This window comes from Gastrolobium bilobum, unplaced genomic scaffold, assembly GCF_033153095.1.
Source record: "Gastrolobium bilobum isolate Gb01-03AN ecotype WA unplaced genomic scaffold, APGP_CSIRO_Gbil_v1 utg3161, whole genome shotgun sequence".
Taxonomy (NCBI): domain Eukaryota; kingdom Viridiplantae; phylum Streptophyta; class Magnoliopsida; order Fabales; family Fabaceae; genus Gastrolobium; species Gastrolobium bilobum.
This window is the reverse complement of record NW_026899561.1, coordinates 123,037-144,664: the sequence shown is the minus strand read 5'-3', so window position 1 is coordinate 144,664 and position 21,628 is coordinate 123,037. Positions and strand designations below refer to the sequence as shown.

General features: G+C 34.4%; 2 protein-coding genes across 3 annotated transcripts; both read left to right on the top strand.

Moving 5' to 3' along the window:
- The first annotated feature begins 16,139 nt into the window (after nucleotides 1-16,139).
- On the top strand, nucleotides 16,140-16,814 carry LOC133291477 (vegetative cell wall protein gp1-like). The gene has a single exon (XM_061489744.1). The coding sequence runs from the start codon at nucleotides 16,140-16,142 to the stop codon at nucleotides 16,812-16,814; it is 675 nt and encodes a 224-aa protein (XP_061345728.1).
- Nucleotides 16,815-18,586: 1,772 nt separating this feature from the next.
- On the top strand, nucleotides 18,587-20,956 carry LOC133291529 (V-type proton ATPase subunit G-like). 2 transcript variants are annotated; one of them, XM_061489805.1, is made up of 4 exons: nucleotides 18,587-18,699; nucleotides 19,944-20,032; nucleotides 20,349-20,449; nucleotides 20,544-20,956. In XM_061489805.1, exons 2-4 carry the CDS (start codon nucleotides 19,945-19,947, stop codon nucleotides 20,685-20,687), a joined length of 333 nt encoding a protein of 110 aa, XP_061345789.1. In that variant the 5' UTR covers nucleotides 18,587-18,699; nucleotide 19,944; the 3' UTR covers nucleotides 20,688-20,956. The 2 variants fall into 2 exon arrangements, with proteins under 2 accessions (XP_061345789.1, XP_061345788.1); XM_061489804.1 differs by having other exon boundaries at nucleotides 18,587-18,704; nucleotides 20,544-20,955.
- Nucleotides 20,957-21,628: the final 672 nt, after the last annotated feature.

Genomic DNA, 21,628 nt, shown 5'->3' with positions numbered 1-21,628 from the left:
TCTTGCCTTTTGTTCCCTGTATTCGCTTAATTAATTGCTATATATGTTGAACTTAATCAATAATTATAAGCATCCGTCTATATTTTATAGAAATTACGTAATATAATACAATAGAATAGAAGACCTTAGGATAATATTTTTCTGAAAAAAAAATCTTAGATGCAGTGCTTTAAACAATATTATATTTATCTCTTTTTTTTTTTTTGGGTACAAATTAGTTAATTATATAAGATAGCATTCACATGAAAATTAATTTAAACTTTTAATTGAAGAGTCTTGGATCGTTATACTAAGCTAAAGAAAGAAAGAATGTTTTAATTTATAAGATCAAACACGTTGGCAAAAATATTTTTGAGTTTTTTTCTTCTTAAATAATAATCTTTCATTAATACGTCATATAGTTTTTGATCTGACCAGTCTAAGATTGGTTGGGCCAAATCACACACGGTTGAAGGTGAAAACTTTGGGCTTTGAATTGTAACAAGAGGGCTTGAATCTATAGTAGTGTGTACTTCTCCGTGTATGGACAATGTAGTGAAATTCTGGCGCAATAGAAGTGACTGGAGGTACCTACAAAGACACTCTTACGCTCAAGTCAATATCGATGCTAGGTATATGTTATAGTTAATTGGAATCAGATGATCATATTGAGTTTGTTCCCTTCATATTTATGGCAAGTTTTATGTTGCCTTTTGTAGGCGGCATACCTTCTTATTGGTTATTGCGGGCTGATCCCTTTCTGGCTATTTTCTTTGTGAACAAGTCTATATAATAATCTGTCTTCTTAGAGTAGTGGCAAACAGGAGCTTCCTTGTGTTGGCCCTTATGCGCCGAGGAACTTGGCTCGTTACTAAGACTTTCCTAAGTTTTTAAGTTATATAAGGCGGCTTTACATGATAGTCCGCATAATGCTTAATGTGTGTTATGTGTAATGAGATTATTGCGCCTTCATAGACCTTTTCTGGGCTATACACTTGATGGGCCTATATGTTATCCAAATCCAAACTCAAGTGTGAGAATGGAGTGGCAGTTTTAAATGGACAAAAGGTGTCAACGTGGCTCCTCCAAGGTTTAAACCGCAGCTATAACATATTCAGGTAACACATGCACTTACTTACATAAAAAAAGTGTAATTGACCCCACACACACACAAAAGGTGTACACGCTTTCATATTCCTCAAGCTAGTATTTTGGCATTTGGTAGGAGAGAAGAAACTATAAATAAGAAAGAAATTAAATTGGCAAAAAACATGTTTTGAATGGGAATCGCTGTACAACGTAAATTATTAGTAAAGAAAAGAACAATTTGGATACTGTTCTGGATAGCCCATAAGCTTAGGCCCACTACTGGGCCCAGCCTAAAGAGCCCACTTCTAGAAGGCAACTTAGGGTTCCCCCTCCTCCCAAGGCACAAGGCTGCCCCTGCATAAGGGTAGGGGTTCAGCATGCCTAGCCTGAAAAGGCTAGGTTGGCTAGGTGGACCAGGTCCAGCTCTAAATACCCCCTCTCACATTGAGGGGAGGGATCTCTCTTCTTCTCCATTCAGTCTCTACGGCTATGACCATGGAGAGTCACCTTAGCCACTTCCACACACCCCCCCTTTATGCACCATGGGAAGCTCCACTAGTGCTTGGTCTCTACCATTGCCACTATGGACACCCCCTATATCAACATACTTCACCCTCACGGGAGACATCTATGTACCACCATGAGTACAGATACCAAAAAAAAGGAAAGAAAAGAACAATTTCCTTTAATAAAGCCTATGTTGTATGTAATATTCCTAAATTATTAATTAAGCAACGCAACTTATATGTTTTGATTATATTTTTACATATATATTATAAATAAGACTTGAGATGTAAATCTTATAAAAATTAATGTCAAAGTATAAACTATTAAATCAATACAGGATATTAAAATATTCTCCATGACTTTAAATAAATTAAGCCAAAATTATAATACCTTAAAAAAGTCTAGCATTACAAACAGAGGAATATTATATTTAAAAAAAATTTGTTTATAAACTTAACTATGTACTAAGAGTAGTACATAAGCCAACTCATGTATTACTCTTAATTCATAGTTAAATTTATAAGAGTTTGTAAACAAAATATTTGTAAATATAACTTGTCCCTTACAAATATATAGTTTTTTTGCCAAAATATTTTCAGAAGAATGGATTTTTCAATGTATCAAAAATTTGTATCGTGCAATGTATTTTTCAAAGAAATGAATTCATTGATATAAGAAACCCAGTTTATTGACCATACACTTACCTCCAATGAAAAATTATACAAACATCTTAGGATGACATTACACGCGAATACCTCTAAAAGAATTCTATAAAATATAATTCATCTTTAAATTTCACCTCACATTGGAAATAAAAAAAAGTTAAATCACTACTCAAAGTCTTGGACAAATATAAATTATACGAACTTTTGCAGTACAAATTTTATCATTCAAAATTTAGTATACAAAATTAACCGGGGTAATTTTTTTAAGATTAACATTAAGGACGTTACTAATAAAGAACATGCAGAAATACAAATAAAAAAAAACTAAATATCTAATATATGATATTTTTCACATATATGATAATTATAAATTGTAAAATTTTAAATTTGCTAAAATGTAAATTTGAATAATATACATAAATTGCATAATATATTAATTTTATAATTACAATTTTTAAAAATATAAATTGTAGAAAATATTAATTTCTAAAATATCATAAAATATACTGGAAAACAAAATTTTATCCGGACCGGATAGAGAAAAAAAATAACAAAAATTACGATGCTATAAGGATTTATATTTTAAAAGGAAAAAAAAAACTCAAAAGAAGTTATCCTCTTCTTAATATTCTCTTTTATCTTTCTTTGTTGATAAAGATTCATTTACTCTTAATTTTTTTTTTTCGTTATCTCATTCTTTTCTAGTAGAGTTTCCTCTTAAATTCCCAAGACTTCTCCATTTCTCTGATATCTCTCTCTTTCTTTCTCTAAATTGTTTCTTATTTGTTGGACAAGTGGCTTCAATACTCAAGAGGAGGGGTGAATTGAGTTTTACAAAATCTTTTCGCAAAGTGCCTCCTTTGATATTTTAAAGACTAGTACTTCAATAAAGTGATTTAATGAGGAAAAATCTAAGTGTGAGATCAAGTGTAGAGATTAAAAAGGTAAGCAAGCGAATAGATAAAGACAATCTAAAGATGCAATTTCAATAATAAAGTAAAGAGGTAAACGTTAGAGAAATTGCAAACTAGATGTATCCTGGTTCGGTCACTACCACTGTGACCTACGTCCAGACTGAAGTCGTTCGATCAATTCTTTTCAGTAACTATCAAGCTTGAGGGTGCTTGACAAACCTCTACAACCTTTCAAGACTTCGGGCTCTTGATGCCTCACAATTTTTCACTCCAAATTTACTTAGGAATTTGGTAACCTCTCAAGTATAGAGTTCACTCCCCTCTCAAATCAAGAAGTAAGATTGAGGTGATTAGAAGTGGCTAAGTACTCTCAAAGTACAGATTGAACAAATTGAAGAACTAAGAGATGTATAACTTCAAAGGAAAGATGAGCTCAAGTGTATGCAATGATCAAAGTAAGTAATTAATGAGCAATAATAGGCTAGCAAGAATAATAAAGCTTCAATAAATGATCTAGGGTCGTGTACTGTTCATCCCAGCTGATGTGGGTATTTTTAATGACACCTCCTATGAAAACTAGCCGTTGTAATCCGTACATATCCGGATATTTATCGGGCACATATCCGGATATTCGATATCCGGATATTTTTGGTTCCATATCCGGATATTCAAAGTGAAATATCCAGATATTTCATGGCAGCATCCTTTTTGTACGAAATCTGAGTTTATTTTCTTTCCAAATGGTTTTTATGACTTGTACTGCATGTTATTGGTTATGGAAATTATCTAGAAAAGTTTGTGTCACGTAGGTACTTCTTCCAAACCAATATTGTACATATGAAACCATTTGTCTTGACTTTTCTTTTAAGGATGCATGCTTTTGAAATATGAGTGATGAATGACCTTGAGCTCATGCAATGCTTTGTATCTATACATCTTTACACATTTTTCCTAAGTCCTAAATAAATATACCATTTGGGATTTTGGACTTGGATTGATGCTTGAGACTTGGTGCATGCTTTCACATTTGCTTTTTGGATATTGCTTCGTCTTTGAATCATTCCTCTTTGTTATCATCAAAACTATGTTGACGTGGAATCATCAAGTGTACGTTGTATCCACATCATCACTTTGATTCATCATTATTGATAAAGTTTTCTTATCCTTTTTTTTCTTCCTTCTCTCATTCTCTCCTAATAAAGTTTCCTTCAAAATTTCCAAGATCCCTTTCTTTCTTTTTCTCTTGTTTCTTCAAATTTACTTCTATTTATACGAGAAATTTTCACATAATTAAAGATGAAAAGGAGAAACGATGTGTAATACATTAATAAAGATAAAGGAAAGATATTGATCAGTGAAAATTAAAATATACAAAATAAAAACTTTTGAGTTTTGATAGATATTGTCAAAACAATGGTGTAATCTTATGAATATTTCTGCATGTTTATTCTTTCTCTACTGGGGTAATTATATACATAAATGAGGACTCTAGGTCTATTACAAATTAGTTGTCAATCATCTATGAATAAAAAAATAAAATAATATGTTACTATTTTCTATTTAATACAAATCTCCTATTATTATGCCAATCAACTGCAAAGAAGAAAATTAATCTATTTAATACAAATCTTCTATGATTATGCCAATCAACTGCAAATAAGAAAATTAATCTATTTAATACAAATCTCTTATGATTATGTAACTGTGTAAGCATTGATTAAAAATCCAACAATTGTACAACTCAACAAATATTATCTCATTTCAGCACTCCCCCTCAAGTTGGTGCATAGATATCAATCATGCCCAACTTGCTAATTGCTTTTTCAAATAATTTTCCTGATACAACCTTTGTCAAGATGTCGGCTAACTGATCTTCAGATTTGATGTAGGAAAATTGAATAATTTTTTGATCTAGCTTTTCCTTGATAAAGTGCCTATCCACTTCTACATGCTTCATTCTATCATGTTGAACTAGATTATGGCAATTTTAATAGCAGCTTTATTATCACAATGTAACTCCATAGGCTGATTGTAGCAGATTCCTAAGTCTTGTAGGATGCTCTTAATCCACAACAATTCACACACTTCATGTGTCATTCCTCTAAACTCTGCTTCTACATTCGATCTAGCCACAACTTTCTACTTCTTACTCTTTCAAGTAACTAGATTGCCTTCAACAAAAGTAAAATATCCCGAAGTTGATTGTCTGGTATTTTTATCTACAGCCCAATCTGAATCTGTGTAGCCTTTAATTCCGGGACTATTATTTTTTTAGAAAAACAGACCTTTCCCTGGACACCCTTTTAAATACCTCAATATTCGATACACAGCAATCATGTGATCCTCACTTGGGTTGTGCATAAATCTACTCACAACACTAACCGCATGAGCAATGTCCGGCCTAGTATGTGATAATAAATTAGCCTCCCTACTAGCCTTTGATATCTCCCAACATCAGTCTGTACTTGATCAGGATATAAACCCAATACATAATTCATTTCGATTGGTGTTTTTGCTGGTTTACATATTGTCATTCCTGTTTCTGCAAGTAGATATAAGATGTACTTTTTTGTGACAAAATGATCTATCAATTTCAATTCCAAGAAAGTACTTTAATGATCCTAGATCTTTCATTTCAAATTCATTTGTTAAATGTTTTTCCAATAACTCCATTTCAAATAAATCATCACCAGTCAAAACCATATCATCAACATACATTATTAACACTGTTACCTTTCCTCCATTATGTTTTATGAATAGAGTGTGGTCTGTATTGCTTTGTTTGTATCCAGACTTCTTCATGACTAGAGAGAACCTGCCAAACCAAACTCCAGGTGATTGCTTGAAGCCGTATAGTGCTTTTTTTAATCTACACACTTCGTTTCCCTTCAAGTTGGCATGTTTTGTGCCGGTGAAATTTCCATATATACTTCTTCTTCTAAGTCTCCATTTAAAAATGCATTCTTTACATCAAATAGATTGAGTGGCCAGTCCCTGTTAGCTGCTATAGAAATCAAAATACGAATTGTGTTCAGTTTTGCTACTGGTGCAAATGTATCTTGGTAATCAACCCCGTATTTTTGTGCATATCCCTTAGCAACTAATCTGGCTTTATATCTGTCAAGGTTTCCATCTGCTTTAAGCTTCTCAGTAAACACCCATTTGCATCCATTTGGTTTCTTCCCGGTTGGTAAAGGAACCAGGTCCCACATTGAGATTTTTTGTAAGGCCTTCATTTCTACATTCATGGCTTCCTTCCACTTTGGATCATCCAAAGCATCCTGCACATTGTTAGAAACAAATATACTAGAAAATTGATTAACAGATGCAATATATGATTCTGACAACCTATGATTGGACATGTAGTTACCGATAGGGTATTTGACCTTAGAGTTTGGATCTGGTTCATATAGCCGTTTTGGTACACCTTTATTTGGTCTTTGTGACACTCTAACAGGTAAGATGAGACCATCTATGCTAGTAATAGAAGGTCCATTTGAAGAAATAAGAGTAGGATTAGTGTTTACCTTAGGTATGGATTCAGGAACATCCAGGGACGATGCCTCAGTTATAGGTGTTAGGCGCGTAGCAAAATCATTCGTAGGAGGGGTAACATCCGGTTCAGGAGTGTGTTGAAAAGTTATAATTTCTTCTCCAGTAGTAGGTATCTCCCCCTGAGAAGAAGTAACAGAATCTCCCCCTGAATAATATGGTTCAAATTTTCGAAAAGACACGTCCATGGTGACATGCATTTTGTGGAGAATGAGAGTAACCCACAAATACACATTTTTGTACATCAGAGTAACCCACAAATACACATTTTTTAGCACAAGGATCCAATTTGTTTCGAAATACCTTGGGGATATGGACATACACAGTGCACCCAAAAACACGAGGCTCAAGGTTGGGAATGTGAGGAATGGAGAAATAAGATTTCAGTGTCTGTTGTGGAGTTTTAAAGTGAAGGACGTGGATGGAGTACAATTGATGAGGTAGGTAGCAGAAACAAAAGCTTCACCCCAATATGTTTTAGGCAAATTCATACCAAAAAGAGAGGCACGAACCACTTCTAGTAGTTGTCTATTTTTTTGTTCAGCGAGGCCATTCTGTTGGGGTGTATAAGGGCAAGAGGTTTGGTGTCGGATCCTCTGTGTGCTCAAAAAATCAATAAAACGAACATCTAAATATTCCATGTCATTATCAGATTGTAGAAATTGAACCTTAGACTGATATTTGGGTTTGGACCATGCTGTAAATTTTTTTGAAGGCATCAAAGACATCACTTTTGTGTCTTAACAGTGACAACCAAGTCATCCGGGTACATTCATCAATAAAAGTCACATAATAGTAAGCTTTTGAGAAAGAAGTCACCTTTGCAGGCCCCAAACATCAGAATGAACAACTTGAAATGGAGTTTTTTTGGATGTTCCTGAAAAACGCAGTGAGAGGGAAAAAATGTTACTGAACAGTTAAGCTTTGAAGTTAATTGACTCACAGAGAGTAAGTTGTATTCAAGAGATGGTACAACCAACAGAGTCTAGAAATAAGCTATCAAAAAGGGTTAAGGATCCTTGACCAGTAATTTTTTAGGTACCCCCATTGGCAGTGAAAATAACGGATTGGGAAGAATTACAGAGATCGAACAACTAGGAAGAATATTTAATCATATGATCAGAAGCACCTGTGTCAATTATCCTAATATTATTCCTAGACAATGTATAGAAAGCAAGAGACTTACCCGAAATATTGGATTAAGTAAAATTGGCAGCAGGGACATGAGCATCTCTAGTGGAGACAATGGTCATGGCTTTGGCAGGTCTTTTCTTCTGGAGACTTTTAATGAAATCCCACCATTCAGGATACCCAATCAGCTCATAACACATCTGTTTAGAATGACCAGAATCACCACAATGAGAGCAAACCAAGGAGAAACTGCAACTAGAGAGATGCTTCGCGCGGGATTTTCCGGACTGATGAAGTTGTCTAGTGCGAGAATTATGGGCCATCAGGCTTTTCGAATTTCGATCGGTGCCGATGAGAGGATGGGATTGTTCATGGGAAAATAGAAATTCGAAATGGGTAATAGAAAAAGAAATTTGAGTCAGGAAAATTGATACTGGGTAAAACGAAGAATACGATGTGAGAGGTTTAATGAAAATAGGTTCCTGGATCAGAAAAGCTCTGATACCATGTCAAAATAATGGTGTAATCTTATGAATATTTCTTCATGTTTATTCTTCCTCTACTGGAGTAATTATATACATAAATGAGGACTTTAGGTCCATTACAAATTAGCTGTCAGTCAGCTATGAATAAGGAAATAAAATAATTTGTTACTATTTTCTATTTAATACAAATCTCCTATGATTATGCCAATCAACTGCAAAGAAGAAACTTAATCTATTTAATACAAATCTCCTATGATTATGCCAATCAACTGCAAATAAAAAAGTTAATCTATTTAATACAAATCTTCTATGATTATGTAACTGTGTAATCAATGATTAAAATTCCAACAATTGTACAACTCAACAAATATTATCTTATTTCAACAGATATACTTATTTTACACTTTTAATTTTAATAACCAACTTATATTATTCCAAGAAATTCATAATTAATTTGTACTAAAAAGTAATAGGTGAATTGGTAGATGAAAATTTTAAATTATTAAAAAAATACACAAAAGTCATGATAGTTGAAAAACCTTGTTAAAATTTTAAAAAATAGTTAGAATTAGAAATTTTCGTGGTTATTTATTAGAAAAATAAAAAACGGCACATATTTTCTCATTAAAATCATCTCACAATCATCTCACATATTTTCTATGTTGGTGGATAAACTATAAAACAGGCTTTCTTTCTGCTGTCCCGGACGTAAATATTTATAGAGATTGAACAGGTCTGTCCTGTCCCCAGTGGGTTACATACCGGTGTTTCCTTTGACAGAACTTTAATCTACTAAAAAAAATATCATTAAGTGTTAATTGTAGTCATGAAATAAGATTTTCAAATTTATTTTTCTCGTATCAAATTGGTCATCAAGAAAAATATACATTACTTCTCTGACATCAAATTAATTGGTTAAAAATAAAATTACAAATGTAGACTTTTGTTTAAAATTTTTTGTTAGTCGAGTATGGGCCTCCTCGTCTAAGTGAATAAGCCCAAGGTTGGAGAAACTGGGCCAAGTAAATAACGGGGCCATTCTGTTCGTAAGTTCGAAATTATAGCCTATCCAAATAAATTTTACTATTTACATTTGAATTTAAATGACCCATTTGGTTACCAAATGGTGGTAACTCAGTTGGCGCATGAGAGCTAAGCAGGTGGGGGTGAGAGCATGTGTTCGAATCTCCCCAGTACCACCTTTGGGAGGGGTTTAAATCTGCTCCGAATCGGATTAGTTGCGAAGCAATGAACCGATTGAAATTTTTCAATTTTTTTTTTTTGACCCATTTGGTATTTATTTATTTTTTTAAAAAAAACACTCAATGCAAATACTTGCTGTTTGTAGCAAAATAAAAATCTCAATTAAAAAAAGAAAAACCACTGCTCTCTGAGTATGGTAATTTATTGGATGTTCTTGATAGAAGGATAGGAAATGAATACTCTCAATCGAATTAAAATAATTTTAGATAATAGTTACATTCAGAGTAATTTATGATCTATTTTTTCTACCCTTTTCATTTAAGTTATATTTAAATAACAAGTCTTTTTAATGTCAAAGCATGATTAATGGTCCCACTAAATCATAAGATTTTATTAAATGTCTAGATGCATAGTTTTATTACACTTATCCAAAATGATAAATCACAGAAAATAAGGTGTAAACTCTCTTTTGGAAAAAAATAAAAATCATAGGCCAATATTGAGATTCATCCCTTAAGTGTTTGTTAAAGTGAAATTAAAGCTTATCCTTAACCTGAAAAAAGTCCCAACAATGGCTAAGTTGTGTACATTTGTACAAGTGGTTGCAAATAATTTTTTAGTCTAAATTTTTCTACGAAGATTAATTTAATTCAATGGAAATTCATTGTGCATTAAAATAATAGAACGACAGTTGTAGTTCTTCCTCTACTAAATTTATATATGACAAACTAGTTATGCACAAGTGCGTAATTTAGTCTATTGGATCTGGCCGCTTTGGTGTTTGGTGAAAGCAAACTAATAGTTTTTATGTTACTTAAATTGTTTGGTACAAGTTAATTAATAGTTTTATATTGTATTTTTCTAACGTGTTCATTCACACAAGACCCTATTAAACTTGAAGAATAGATAATGCGTCAATCATGACAGATATACTAAGGCCCAATGGCCCATATGTATCCAAAACAGAATTCAACAGAATTCTGTTAACCCAATTGTTACTTAGTTATAAATAGTGAGTTAGCTATTATTAACTGATCTAAGTATAAATAGATCTCAAGTGTAACTGATCAATCAAGCTTTTCATAATTCACTTTTGCAATTACAGTTTCTTTCTCTTTCTTTCTCTCTCTCTGATACCTTTCATGGTATCAGAGCGTACTCGATCCATGGCTGTGCAAACCACCACCATTCACACGTTCTCTAATCCAGTGTCTGTTAAGCTGGATGAAAACAACTTTCTACCTTGGAAGCAACAAGCTTTAGCCACTATCAAAGGCTATGATCTTGACAAGTTCATCACGCAAGAAGTGCAAGATCCCACACCTGCTGCAAATAACACTACTGGTGAAAGTGTTGAAGGCAATACTGCAACAACCAATGGAGGCACACAAACTTCCAGTACACAAAAAGCTGCAAATGATCGCCAAGATCAACTACTGATGTCATGGCTACTCTCCTCAATGTCAGAAACTTTGTACACTCGTATGGTAGGTTGTTCAACCTCATTCCAAATCTGGCAGAAACTAGATGAATTTTTTGTCTCTCAAACAAGAGCAAAAATCAAGCAACTGAAAGTACAGTTGAAGAATTCCAAGAAAGATGGAGATGTATCAACATACCTACTCAAGATCAAGAAAGTGGTAGATTCCTTAGCAGCTTGTGGCTCATCAGTTGATTCTGAAGATCACATAGAAGCTATACTTGATGGCTTGAATGAAGATTATGATTCGTTTGTCACTTCTGTTATTTCAAGGACAGATCCTTACACGGTTGGAGAAATTGAAGCTCTCTTGATGGCTCAAGAACAAAGATTAGAGAGGCATAGAAAAAATGTAACAAATACTCTTCAAGCCAACATGGCTCATCTTCAAATGAGAAGATCCAGTAATTCTTCAAACTTCAGCAGAGGAGGTTATACTCAGAATAGAGGAAGGTTCTATGGAAATAGAGGACCAAATCAATTCTACAGAGGGAGAGGAGGTCGATTCAATCATAATAACAGACCTCAATGTCAAGTCTCTGGCAGATATGGTCATTTGGCTTTGGATTGCTTTCACAGTTCAATCAGCACTTCACAGGTTCAAACAACCAAAGTCAGTATAGCCAGAACAACAACTCGAGTTTGCAGGCAAATATAGCTGTCACAAATCAGAATGGTGGAAGGCAACAAGATGAAAGTGCCTATGATTTCTTTTCAGTAACTGACAGCAGCTGGTATCCAGATTCTGGAGCCACTAACCACTTCACACCAGATCCTCATAACCTGCACAACAAAATACCATACAGTGGTCAGGATGCTGTTCAAGTTGGTAATGGCTCTAATCTAAAAATCAAAAGCATAGGACACTCATTTTTGCATTCATCTGTTAATTCTTCAGTCTTTCAACTATCCAATTTGTTACATGTACCTGGCTTATCTAAAAATCTATTGAGTGTATCTCAATTTGCAAGAGAACACAATGTCATTTTTGAATTTCATGCTGATGCGTGTTATGTGAAATCTCAGGCTACCAAGGAGACTCTTCTCCAAGGCAGACTTAAGAATGGCTTATATGCTTTTGATGGAACTTCAAAGTCCAAGCATATTTCCTCTGCAGAAAATTCACATCTGAATAGCTCTATTTCTTCAATTCAGCACAAATATCCTACATGTAACCATACCTCTAGTATTTCAACCTTAAGTCTTTGGCATTCTAGGCTGGCTCATGCCTCTCTTGATACTGTAAAGTTGGTACTTAGACATTGTAAAATACCATATATAAATAAAACTGACTCAAAGCTTTGTTGTGCTTGTTGTATGGCAAAAATGCATCAACTCCATTTACCTACTACTACCACTGTCTATTCTCAACCTCTTGAACTAATCCTTTCAGACATATGGGGTCCAGCACCTATAGAGAGCACATCAGGTGCAAAATACTACATAATATTTGTTGATGCTTTCTCAAACTACACTTGGATCTATCCCTTAATAAATAAATCACAAACCTATGAAATCTTTGTTCAGTCCAAAACTATGGTTGAACTCCAATTTGACAGCAAAATAAAAGCCTTGCAAACAGACAATGCAAAGGAGTACCTTAAACTCACTCAATATCTAAAACAACAAGGTATTATCCAACGACTAACCTGTCCATATACACATCAGCAAAATGGAAAACCAGAGAGGAAACATAGACACATAGTGGAAACTGGATTGGCCCTACTAGCACAATCTCACCTACCCCAAAAATTCTGGGAGGATGCTTTCCTCACTGCCACCTATGTTATAAACCAATTACCTACACCCACTTTGAATCAACAATCACCTTTTGAGACTCTTTTCCACATTACCCCTGACTATTCCTTTCTAAAGACATTTGGTTGCAGTTGCTACCCTTACTTAAGACCCTATAACAAACATAAGATTGATTTTCGATCAGCCAAGTGTACCTTTATTGGGTACAGCGCTCACCATAAAGGCTATAAATGTCTAAGTCCAACTGGTCAAACTTTCATTGCTAGACATGTCTTGTTTGATGAAACTAGTTTTCCCTATCTTCTTAAGTCACCTAATCCCATCTCTATCCCAACACCTACTAGTCAGACTTCAAGTCCCATAATTCCAATAAGTCCCATAATTCCAGTAGGTCCTTTAATTCCAGTCAATTCACACACTACTCACACTAATTCCTCACTGCCTCTGAACCCGAATCCTACTATATCTCCTTCCACCAACTCTATATTGGGTCCCCCACCTATTCACTCGCCCAACCATCACTCCAACAGTACAAACTTGAGTGTTCCATTGCATGATTTTTTTGTTAGGACTACTAATTCTACTTGCAGGTCCTCTACTGATACACATCCTCCTCAAGCATCTGCTCATCCCATGACTACCAGGGCTAAAGCAGGCATCTTTAAACCAAAAGCCTACTTGGCAAGTCTAGAACCTACATCTACAGCTGCAGCTATTGCTCAGCCTCATTGGTTTAAAGCTATGCAAGAAGAACACTCTGCTCTTCTACGCAATCACACATGGGAACTGGTCCCTCTTCCTCCAAACAGATCTCCTATTGGCTGCAAATGGGTGTTTCGTACAAAGTTTAACCCAGATGGCACCATCCTTAAATATAAGGCTCGCCTTGTAGCTAAAGGCTTCCATCAAGAAGAAGGGTTTGACTATCAGGAAACCTTTAGTCCTGTAGTCAAGCCAACCACCATTCGTGTTGTCCTCACTGCTGCACTCTCGAAGAATTGGCCCATTCATCAACTGGATGTTAATAATGCCTTCTTGAACGGTGAGCTTCAAGAAGAGGTCTTCATGCAGCAGCCTCCTGGCTTCATTCACCAAGACAAAACACTGGTCTGTAGACTTACCAAAGCACTATATGGTCTCAAACAAGCACCTCGTGCTTGGTTTGAGAAACTCAGCAACACTCTCCATAGACTTGGCTTCACCACAACAAAGTGTGACTCCTCCCTGTTCATATCCATTACTCCAACCACCACTCTTTTTGTTCTAGTTTACGTTGATGACATCCTTGTCACTGGATCTTGTTCATCTGCTATCCAATCCTTAATTCATTCTCAGAATCAAGCCTTCTCCCTTAAAGATCTTGGACTTCTCCACTACTTCCTTGGTATAGAGGCCACAAAAACAACTTCTGGAGGATATCATCTTCATCAGTCAAAATATATTCATGATCTTCTTAAGAAAGCTAACATGCATGACTGCAAAACCATGCCTACTCCAATGATCTCCAGCTCCAAACTCTCTTCTCGTGATGGATCTCCTTATTCAGACCCTACACAGTACCGCTCCATAGTTGGTGCCCTCCAGTACGCTACAATCACTAGACCTGAAATAACCTTTAGTGTTAATAAGGTGTGTCAGTTCATGCACAAACCCTTAGACACTCACTGGAAGGCAGTCAAGCGGATCTTGCGTTACCTGAGTGGTACGGTGTCTCATGGCTTAGTCATCAATCCTTCCTCCAACTTCAACTTAGCTGCCTACTGTGACTCTGACTGGGGTTCGGATCTTGATGATCGTCGCTCCACCAGTGGCTTCTGTATCTTCTTTGGCTCCAACCTGGTTACTTGGTCTTCGAAGAAACAACATGTTGTCAGTAGATCTAGCACCGAAGCTGAATACCGGTGCTTGGCTGCTACTGTTGCTGAGCTCACCTGGATCCAGTCACTTCTTTCTAAACTTAGAATCACCATTCCACGTCCTCCTACCATCTACTGTGATAATATGTCAGCTGTTCTTCTCACTGCTAATCCCCTTTTTCACAATCGTACCAAGCACTTTGAGCTTGACCTCCATTTTGTACGAGAAAAGGTGTTAGCTAGGCAAGTATCAGTTCATCACGTACCTGCTCCTGATCAGCTAGCGGATGGGCTCACGAAGGCTATCTCCACTTCATCTTTCCATCAGTTCAAGTCCAAGCTGTGTGTCCTTGCCTCCAAGCCCACTCAGCTTGTGGGGGGATGACAGATATACTAAGGCCCAATGGCCCAATGGCCCATATGTATCCAAAACATAATTCAACAGAATTCTGTTAACCCAATTGTTAGTTAGTTATAAATAGTGAGTTAGCTATTATTAATAGATCTAAGTATAAATAGATCTCAAGTGTAACTGATCAATCAAGCTTTTCATAATTCACTTTTGCAATTACAGTTTCTTTCTCTTTCTTTCTCTCTCTCTGATACCTTTCAAATCATTCCTACTTATCATAATATATAGTTATTATTAATAGAATAAGAGCAATAAAATATCGAACTCATAACCATTTAATTTGATTCTAATATCATGTCAATCATTTCAACCAAAAAATTTAAACCGTTAGGTGAAAGCTAATTGATAATTTTATATTATATTTTCTGTAGTAGATGTTGATCTAAAGCTAATTGCTAAATTTGAATTTATGAAGAACTGCATCAATTTTATTCCTCATTTTTTGTAACAAGTGGTAAAAAATTAAACCAAATTGAACCTAACCGAATTGCATTTTTTTAACAAATTTTTAGAACTAAATTAATTTTATAAACCAATTTCAAAATTAAACCAAATCAAAAGAATTGATTTAAAAAATAGGTTCAGAAAAGGTTTTGCAAACTAGTTTGAAAAAAAAAATTCGATTCGGAAGAAAAAGAGATTTGGATCGAAACATACGCATCCTTAAATATCATGACGAGGGAAATTAACATGCTATTCAACATGTTTATAATAGAATGATAATAATAATAATAATAGAATGTAAAAAAAAAAAAAGCTTTCTAGCACTGTGCAGATTGTCGCAATATATCACTTCCTCAGCCTTCAATTTTATCATTTATCAACCATTAAATTCTGGAAATTAAGAAGGATGTATTCATTGATGAAGACGAGGCTTGAATTCGACATTTAATACACGGCTATTGAATCTTGAAAGAGAATACCACTAGCCATGATTTCTCCATGCAGCTTTCTATTTCAACCTTAAAGAGTATACACGCATATATATATATTAAAGCTTCCCTTCTTCCACCCTTCACAAATTAGGCCTCAACTAACTCCAATCCCACCTCACAGCTCTCTAACATTAGAAAACCATTCAAAATATTACTTCATTCATTTGGCCATCATGACTCATCTCTGTAAACTACTAATAACTCTGTTAGCGCTCATAGCCACAGTACTCCCCTCACCAACCCAAGCTTCTCCCATAGACTCATACCATGAACCTGCACCTGCACCTGCTTCACCTCCTGAAATCAACAACGATGACGACCCTCTCTCTCCGCTATCACACTCTCCTTCTCCTTCATACCCTTCTGATGATGAAGAAGACATGGCTCCAGAATACCAATACCCTTCTCCTCCATCTTACGCCCCAGGGATAGAAGAAGACTACCCTTATGCTGAAAACCCTTTTCCTTCTCCTTCAGAGGCACCTTACTTTGATGATATCATGGCTCCTGAACCTGATGCAGATGATGAGTTTTATTATTCTCCATATGAAGCTCCTAGTCCTACAGAGTCCACGTACTCTGCTGGGGTATCTTATGACGCTGCTGATATAGCTCCCGCTACTCCACCGGTAGTTCCCTTCAGTTATAGTGCTGAAGACGATAGTGGTGGTTTCAGTGATGAAGAGGAGTACCCTGAATTGAAGAAGGAGAATAGATCAGTCATTGGATTTGTAATGGGGGCTATATGTTTGGTTGGATTGGGAGGTTTGGTTTACAAGAAGAAGAAGAAGAATCAGAAACGCGACCACCCAATGTACGTACAGTTGTCAAAAAAGATGGATGTTTGACATTGACATGGAATCATGCAATTTTTAATATGCTCTATCTAATATCTATGTAACTTTTGGTCTATTTAGCAAGCTTTTGGTATTTTACCTTCAGTTTCTGTTTTCTGCTGATATTTTAGGGGGAAATTAATATATTGTTGCTATTATGCAAACTTTATTTTACTTTGATATACATTTTTTTTTAAATTGTCTTTCTTATTATATTCACATTTTACCATATATTTATTTTATTGTGAAATGAGATTATTTTGTTAAGAGTGAGGGTAACAAGATATCAACCAAGAACAAAATAATACTCAAAATACTAATAAAGCTCTGCATAATTAGTAGATAGTTGGATCCCCGATGGTGTGTATGGAAAAAGTTTCGTTGGTAAAGGTAAATTCCACTTCAGTTATCGCTACGTTTCGAAAGGATTAATCTTTAGGACTGAGGAATACTTGGAGGAAACTCAAAAAAAAAAAAAATACACAAAATAGCCAAAGTATTTTTGTAAAAAAGGTAAAATATAGATTTTTAATGGTGTTAATGATGAACTTGGATAAAAAAAATTATAAGGGAATAATATAAAGAAAAAATATAGGGTATTAGTGATTTAAACTTTGAAGAGAAACCCCAAGAAAATATTTGCACTTTTACAAAAGTAAAAATAAAAATAAATGCGCAAGAAGTCACTTTTCAATCTCCTAAAAATGACACCACTTATTTTTCAAATAAAAAGAAAAAATGACGCCACTTGAATCGAGTTTTTTCGCTAACCTCTTAGCGCATGTCAATGAATTCTTACCCCGGAACACAGACAAGGCTAAACGAGTTGAATCATTGTAGATTTGAACAGCTGTCAATTTGTTATGATAGGTTGAATTAGAATTAAGATCATGCCCAACACCAACAATTTAATAATTAATTATAATGTCATTTTTTAGTACTAATTACAATAAGAGTTTGTCTACTCTCAGCTAAGATACAAATGATGGAACCCATCACTAAAAATAAAATAAAAATAGCAGCATAATTATTGAAGTGTCTATAACATAAGATAATAGTCTCTTACAATATGAGACTATTATTTTCCTTACAATAATGTATTATTACAGTGACAAAGACTACTTTTAATTATTCAATAAATTATTGGTATACAAAAAGGAAAATATTTTTCTTATATTGCAGGAAAATAGTTATTTTATGTTGTAGAAATAAAATTACAAGTGAGATTCACATGTAAGAGGAAAGAGAAAAAAGAGTGGTGAGACCCAACCCTTTTTTGTATACGTAAGAAAGTTATTTATCTCATGTAAAATGAGATAAACATAATCCTTAAAAAAATAGGTCGATTATACTAACTAATGAGAAATTTTATAATTTTTATTAATAAATTAATTATCGTTGATTTTTATAAATTATAATGATTATTATTTATTAAAAATTAATAATTAATTAATAAAAATATCTAATAAATTATAATTATTAGATTGATAAAAATTAATAAAAATTAATTTAATAATAAAATTATAAATTATTTAAACAAAGATTATAGTTATTACTTCTTTTTCTTAGTACTAAATCGTAACTGTTGATTTTCGTCAATCTAATTGTTATAATTTATTAAAAATTAATAATTAACTAATAAGTATGAACCAATAAATTATAACCGTTGGATGGACAAAAATCAACACTTACAATCTAATAATAATAAATAGTAAAAAAAGAAATAAATATAATCTCCCGTAAATATAAGCTGCCCCGTGAAAATAAAAAATAAAAAAAAATAGGCAAGGGTTGTTTGCATTGTACTAACACGGAAATCCAGTTTTCGTGAGACAGCGAGTGGAGCAGAGCAAAGTTTTCCAGATCTTCGGGTCTCTCTGAATCTAACACCCAATAGGTTCGGTATGTTCTCATCTCTCTCTCTCTCTCTCCCCAACACATCAGATCTGCGATTTCAATGGCAATGCAACCGTTTTCGGATTTGTTGCGCTTTTGCGACTACCCTCATCCTTTCTTCGTTTTCACTCCCGATTCTCACGAGTTCCTTTTCTTGTCTACCATTTTGAATTTCTCTAGGGCTTTCTGTACATATACTCAATCATTGAATTTTTATCTGCGTCTGATCCATTTTTTCGGTTTGGTACTTATCGTCATGGGAGGGAGGTTGTGCTGCTACTAATTTGTTTGAAATTCTTGCATCGGGTTTGATTAACTAGTTCAGATTATTAGCGTTGGTATTGCTAACTCTTCATTCTTTGATCTTTAACAAAAGTTTCCCTTTGTTTATGTTGCCTTTCGATTGGACACGGTTGGTATTTTGGTGCGTTTGTTTGGTCCTTTATGGCTTTCAGCGCGATGTAACTGTCGTAAAAATAAAAATGAGTAAATACCTTTTTTTTTTTTTTTTTGTCCTAATCAAATTTCACGATGTTGCTTTTTAGTCCCTAGCAAATAAAAAAGCTCATCGTGGTATTTAAGAAATTCAAAATAGACCCGTTTAGTTGAAATAATGGTCCCTCACAAATTCAAAAAAGACTTATATTAGTCCTCAAAAGTACTAAAATGATTTGAATTTTTTAGGAACCACAATGTACCTTTTTATTTGATAGGGACTAAAACGGGTCTCGAGAAGTTTTCTGAAGACCAAAAAGGGTATTTACTCTTCAAATTACAAATTAAAAAAAAAAAGACTAAAGAAAATTGTTTAGACCTTCATATTTCAGTTGCTTGGCATAATATTAAAATTGGATCACTCCACCAAGGGAGAACAAAAGGAAATGGATAGATACAGTTGTGTATAAAATTGAAATGTGTTATTAACATACTGTTAGTGTTGTTGTGTTGTTGTTGTTGTTGCATGCTTGCACATTTTATCATTTTTATGTCATGTCATCCTATATAATTCTTGTAATGATTTTTCTCCTCCTCCTCTGGCGAGAGAAGAAAATTATCCAGTGGATCAATTATTTAATTTGTTGAATTTAATGTCTTGGTGTTACATCATGAAACTAGTTCTCTTTCATCACGGTGGCTTGTTTGCCAAAGAAATCATTTGTGTTGCTCAAGGACTTGCTTTATGTTTACTTTCTAGTAGTTTCATTTAACAAATATGTTAATAGTTACAAATTGATTGCATCACAGAATGGCATCCAACAGGAGTCAAGGTGGAATTCAACAGCTGTTGGCTGCTGAACAAGAAGCTCAACGGATTGTAAATGCTGCGAAAAATGGTATAGTTGTTATTCTCTGTTTTCCATTTCTGCCTGTTTGTTTACCATGACCCCATCCGATTCTTGGTATATTTATGTGTTTTCACTAAAAAAATTTCTTCTGCTCTCAATCCCTTTTGCGTTGGTCTCTTCATTTTCACATGGAAGACTAAGTTTTTTTATTTTTTATTTTTTACATGGGCATGGGTTTGCTTGTGTTCTGAGATATAGCTATGAAATATGATAACTCCCTCTTCTCCCTCATCTCTTTTAATACTGTTTTTGACTTTTGTATTCTTACTCCTATAACTTTTGTATTCTGGATCTCTACTGTTAGAAAAATTGAATAGGCTGAAACAGGCCAAAGAAGAGGCTGAAAAGGAAATTGCTGAATATAGAGCTCAGTTGGAGTACGAGTTCCAAAAGAAAGTGTCAGATGTAAGTCTATGATTCACTATAGTAATAAATGCAACTGTTATACTACCCCTCTATCTTGTTCTAAGTTTGTGTGCATTTTTTCCTATGAATACAGAGTAGTGGAGATTCTGGTGCTAATGTCAAGCGACTTGAGCAGGAGACTGATGCAAAGATCCATCACCTGAAAACTGAGGCTGCGAGAATATCGGAGGATGTTGTTGCCATGCTCCTCAAGTATGTAACAAGTGTGAAGAATTAGATACCTTGATTTATTGGTGCAGCGAACTCTTTAAGTTATGCTGAATATTATGTTGTGTTTATTGTTGACTCTAGATTCTGGTGCGGATAAGTTTCGTGCTTTGGTTATAATACTTGGTACCTTGCTGCCTTGTATTCAAAATAATTTCAAGCTTGTTAAAATAAACAGTTTAGAATTTATAGACATGCCTATATGTAGCATCGATTCAATAGAGGTGTATGAGAATCACTGTCAGAGTATATCGGGTAAAGCCGGAATGAATGGTTTATTCTTTTATAAACACGATCCTATTCTGTTGCGAAAAATGCATGCTTCTGTATCCCTGTTCCCTGAAGCGTGCAGCTTAGCGAGAAAATATGATTCCCAGCTGATGTGCAAGCTAGCGAGGAAGAGGTTGAATGTACACATCTTCTTCTGAACCTACTCGTTGGACTTGCTCACTTTAACGACCAATCCAGCTAGCTGTAGCACAAAATAATACTCCTCTGGTCTTTGCTTGGCTTGAATTTTGGACTTCTTTGATTCATCAACATTCTGATTAACAATTTAAACCTGAAATCGATACTTTTTTAAATTAGAATCATATCAGACTAAGTCTTTGCATTTGATAATATATAGTATGTCTTTGACCAGTTACAATGATATTTATCATAATGTTAGCCTTAAAAACATAATATGTTTGATACTTAACATATTCTTCTACCAAATCTTGGCTTTTCGAAGGTGTCTGGTCAATGCAGTTTCCAGATATTAACGTGAGCAAGAGATTGAAGATTTATTTGGAAATAATATTGGATGCAATGAAAAATGTGGATAAAATGAAATAGGAAAATCAAAATTTACCTTATTTGTTATATAGGAATACTATCTTTTATTTTTGTTTTTCGGTTCGTGAGATTTCATGGAGATGGTAATTTATCCCATTTCAAGGTCAACACATG

What these genes read in the sequence shown, in the direction of transcription:
- LOC133291529 (XM_061489805.1), top strand. Translation starts at nt 19,945, where the DNA reads ATGGCATCCAACAGGAGTCAAGGTGGAATTCAACAGCTGTTGGCTGCT. An exon ending in TGTAAATGCTGCGAAAAATG is followed by an intron (nt 20,033 to 20,348) that starts GTATAGTTGTTA and finishes CTCTACTGTTAG; the next exon opens with AAAAATTGAATAGGCTGAAA. An exon ending in TCCAAAAGAAAGTGTCAGAT is followed by an intron (nt 20,450 to 20,543) that starts GTAAGTCTATGA and finishes CTATGAATACAG; the next exon opens with AGTAGTGGAGATTCTGGTGC.
- LOC133291477 (XM_061489744.1), top strand. Translation starts at nt 16,140, where the DNA reads ATGACTCATCTCTGTAAACTACTAATAACTCTGTTAGCGCTCATAGCC.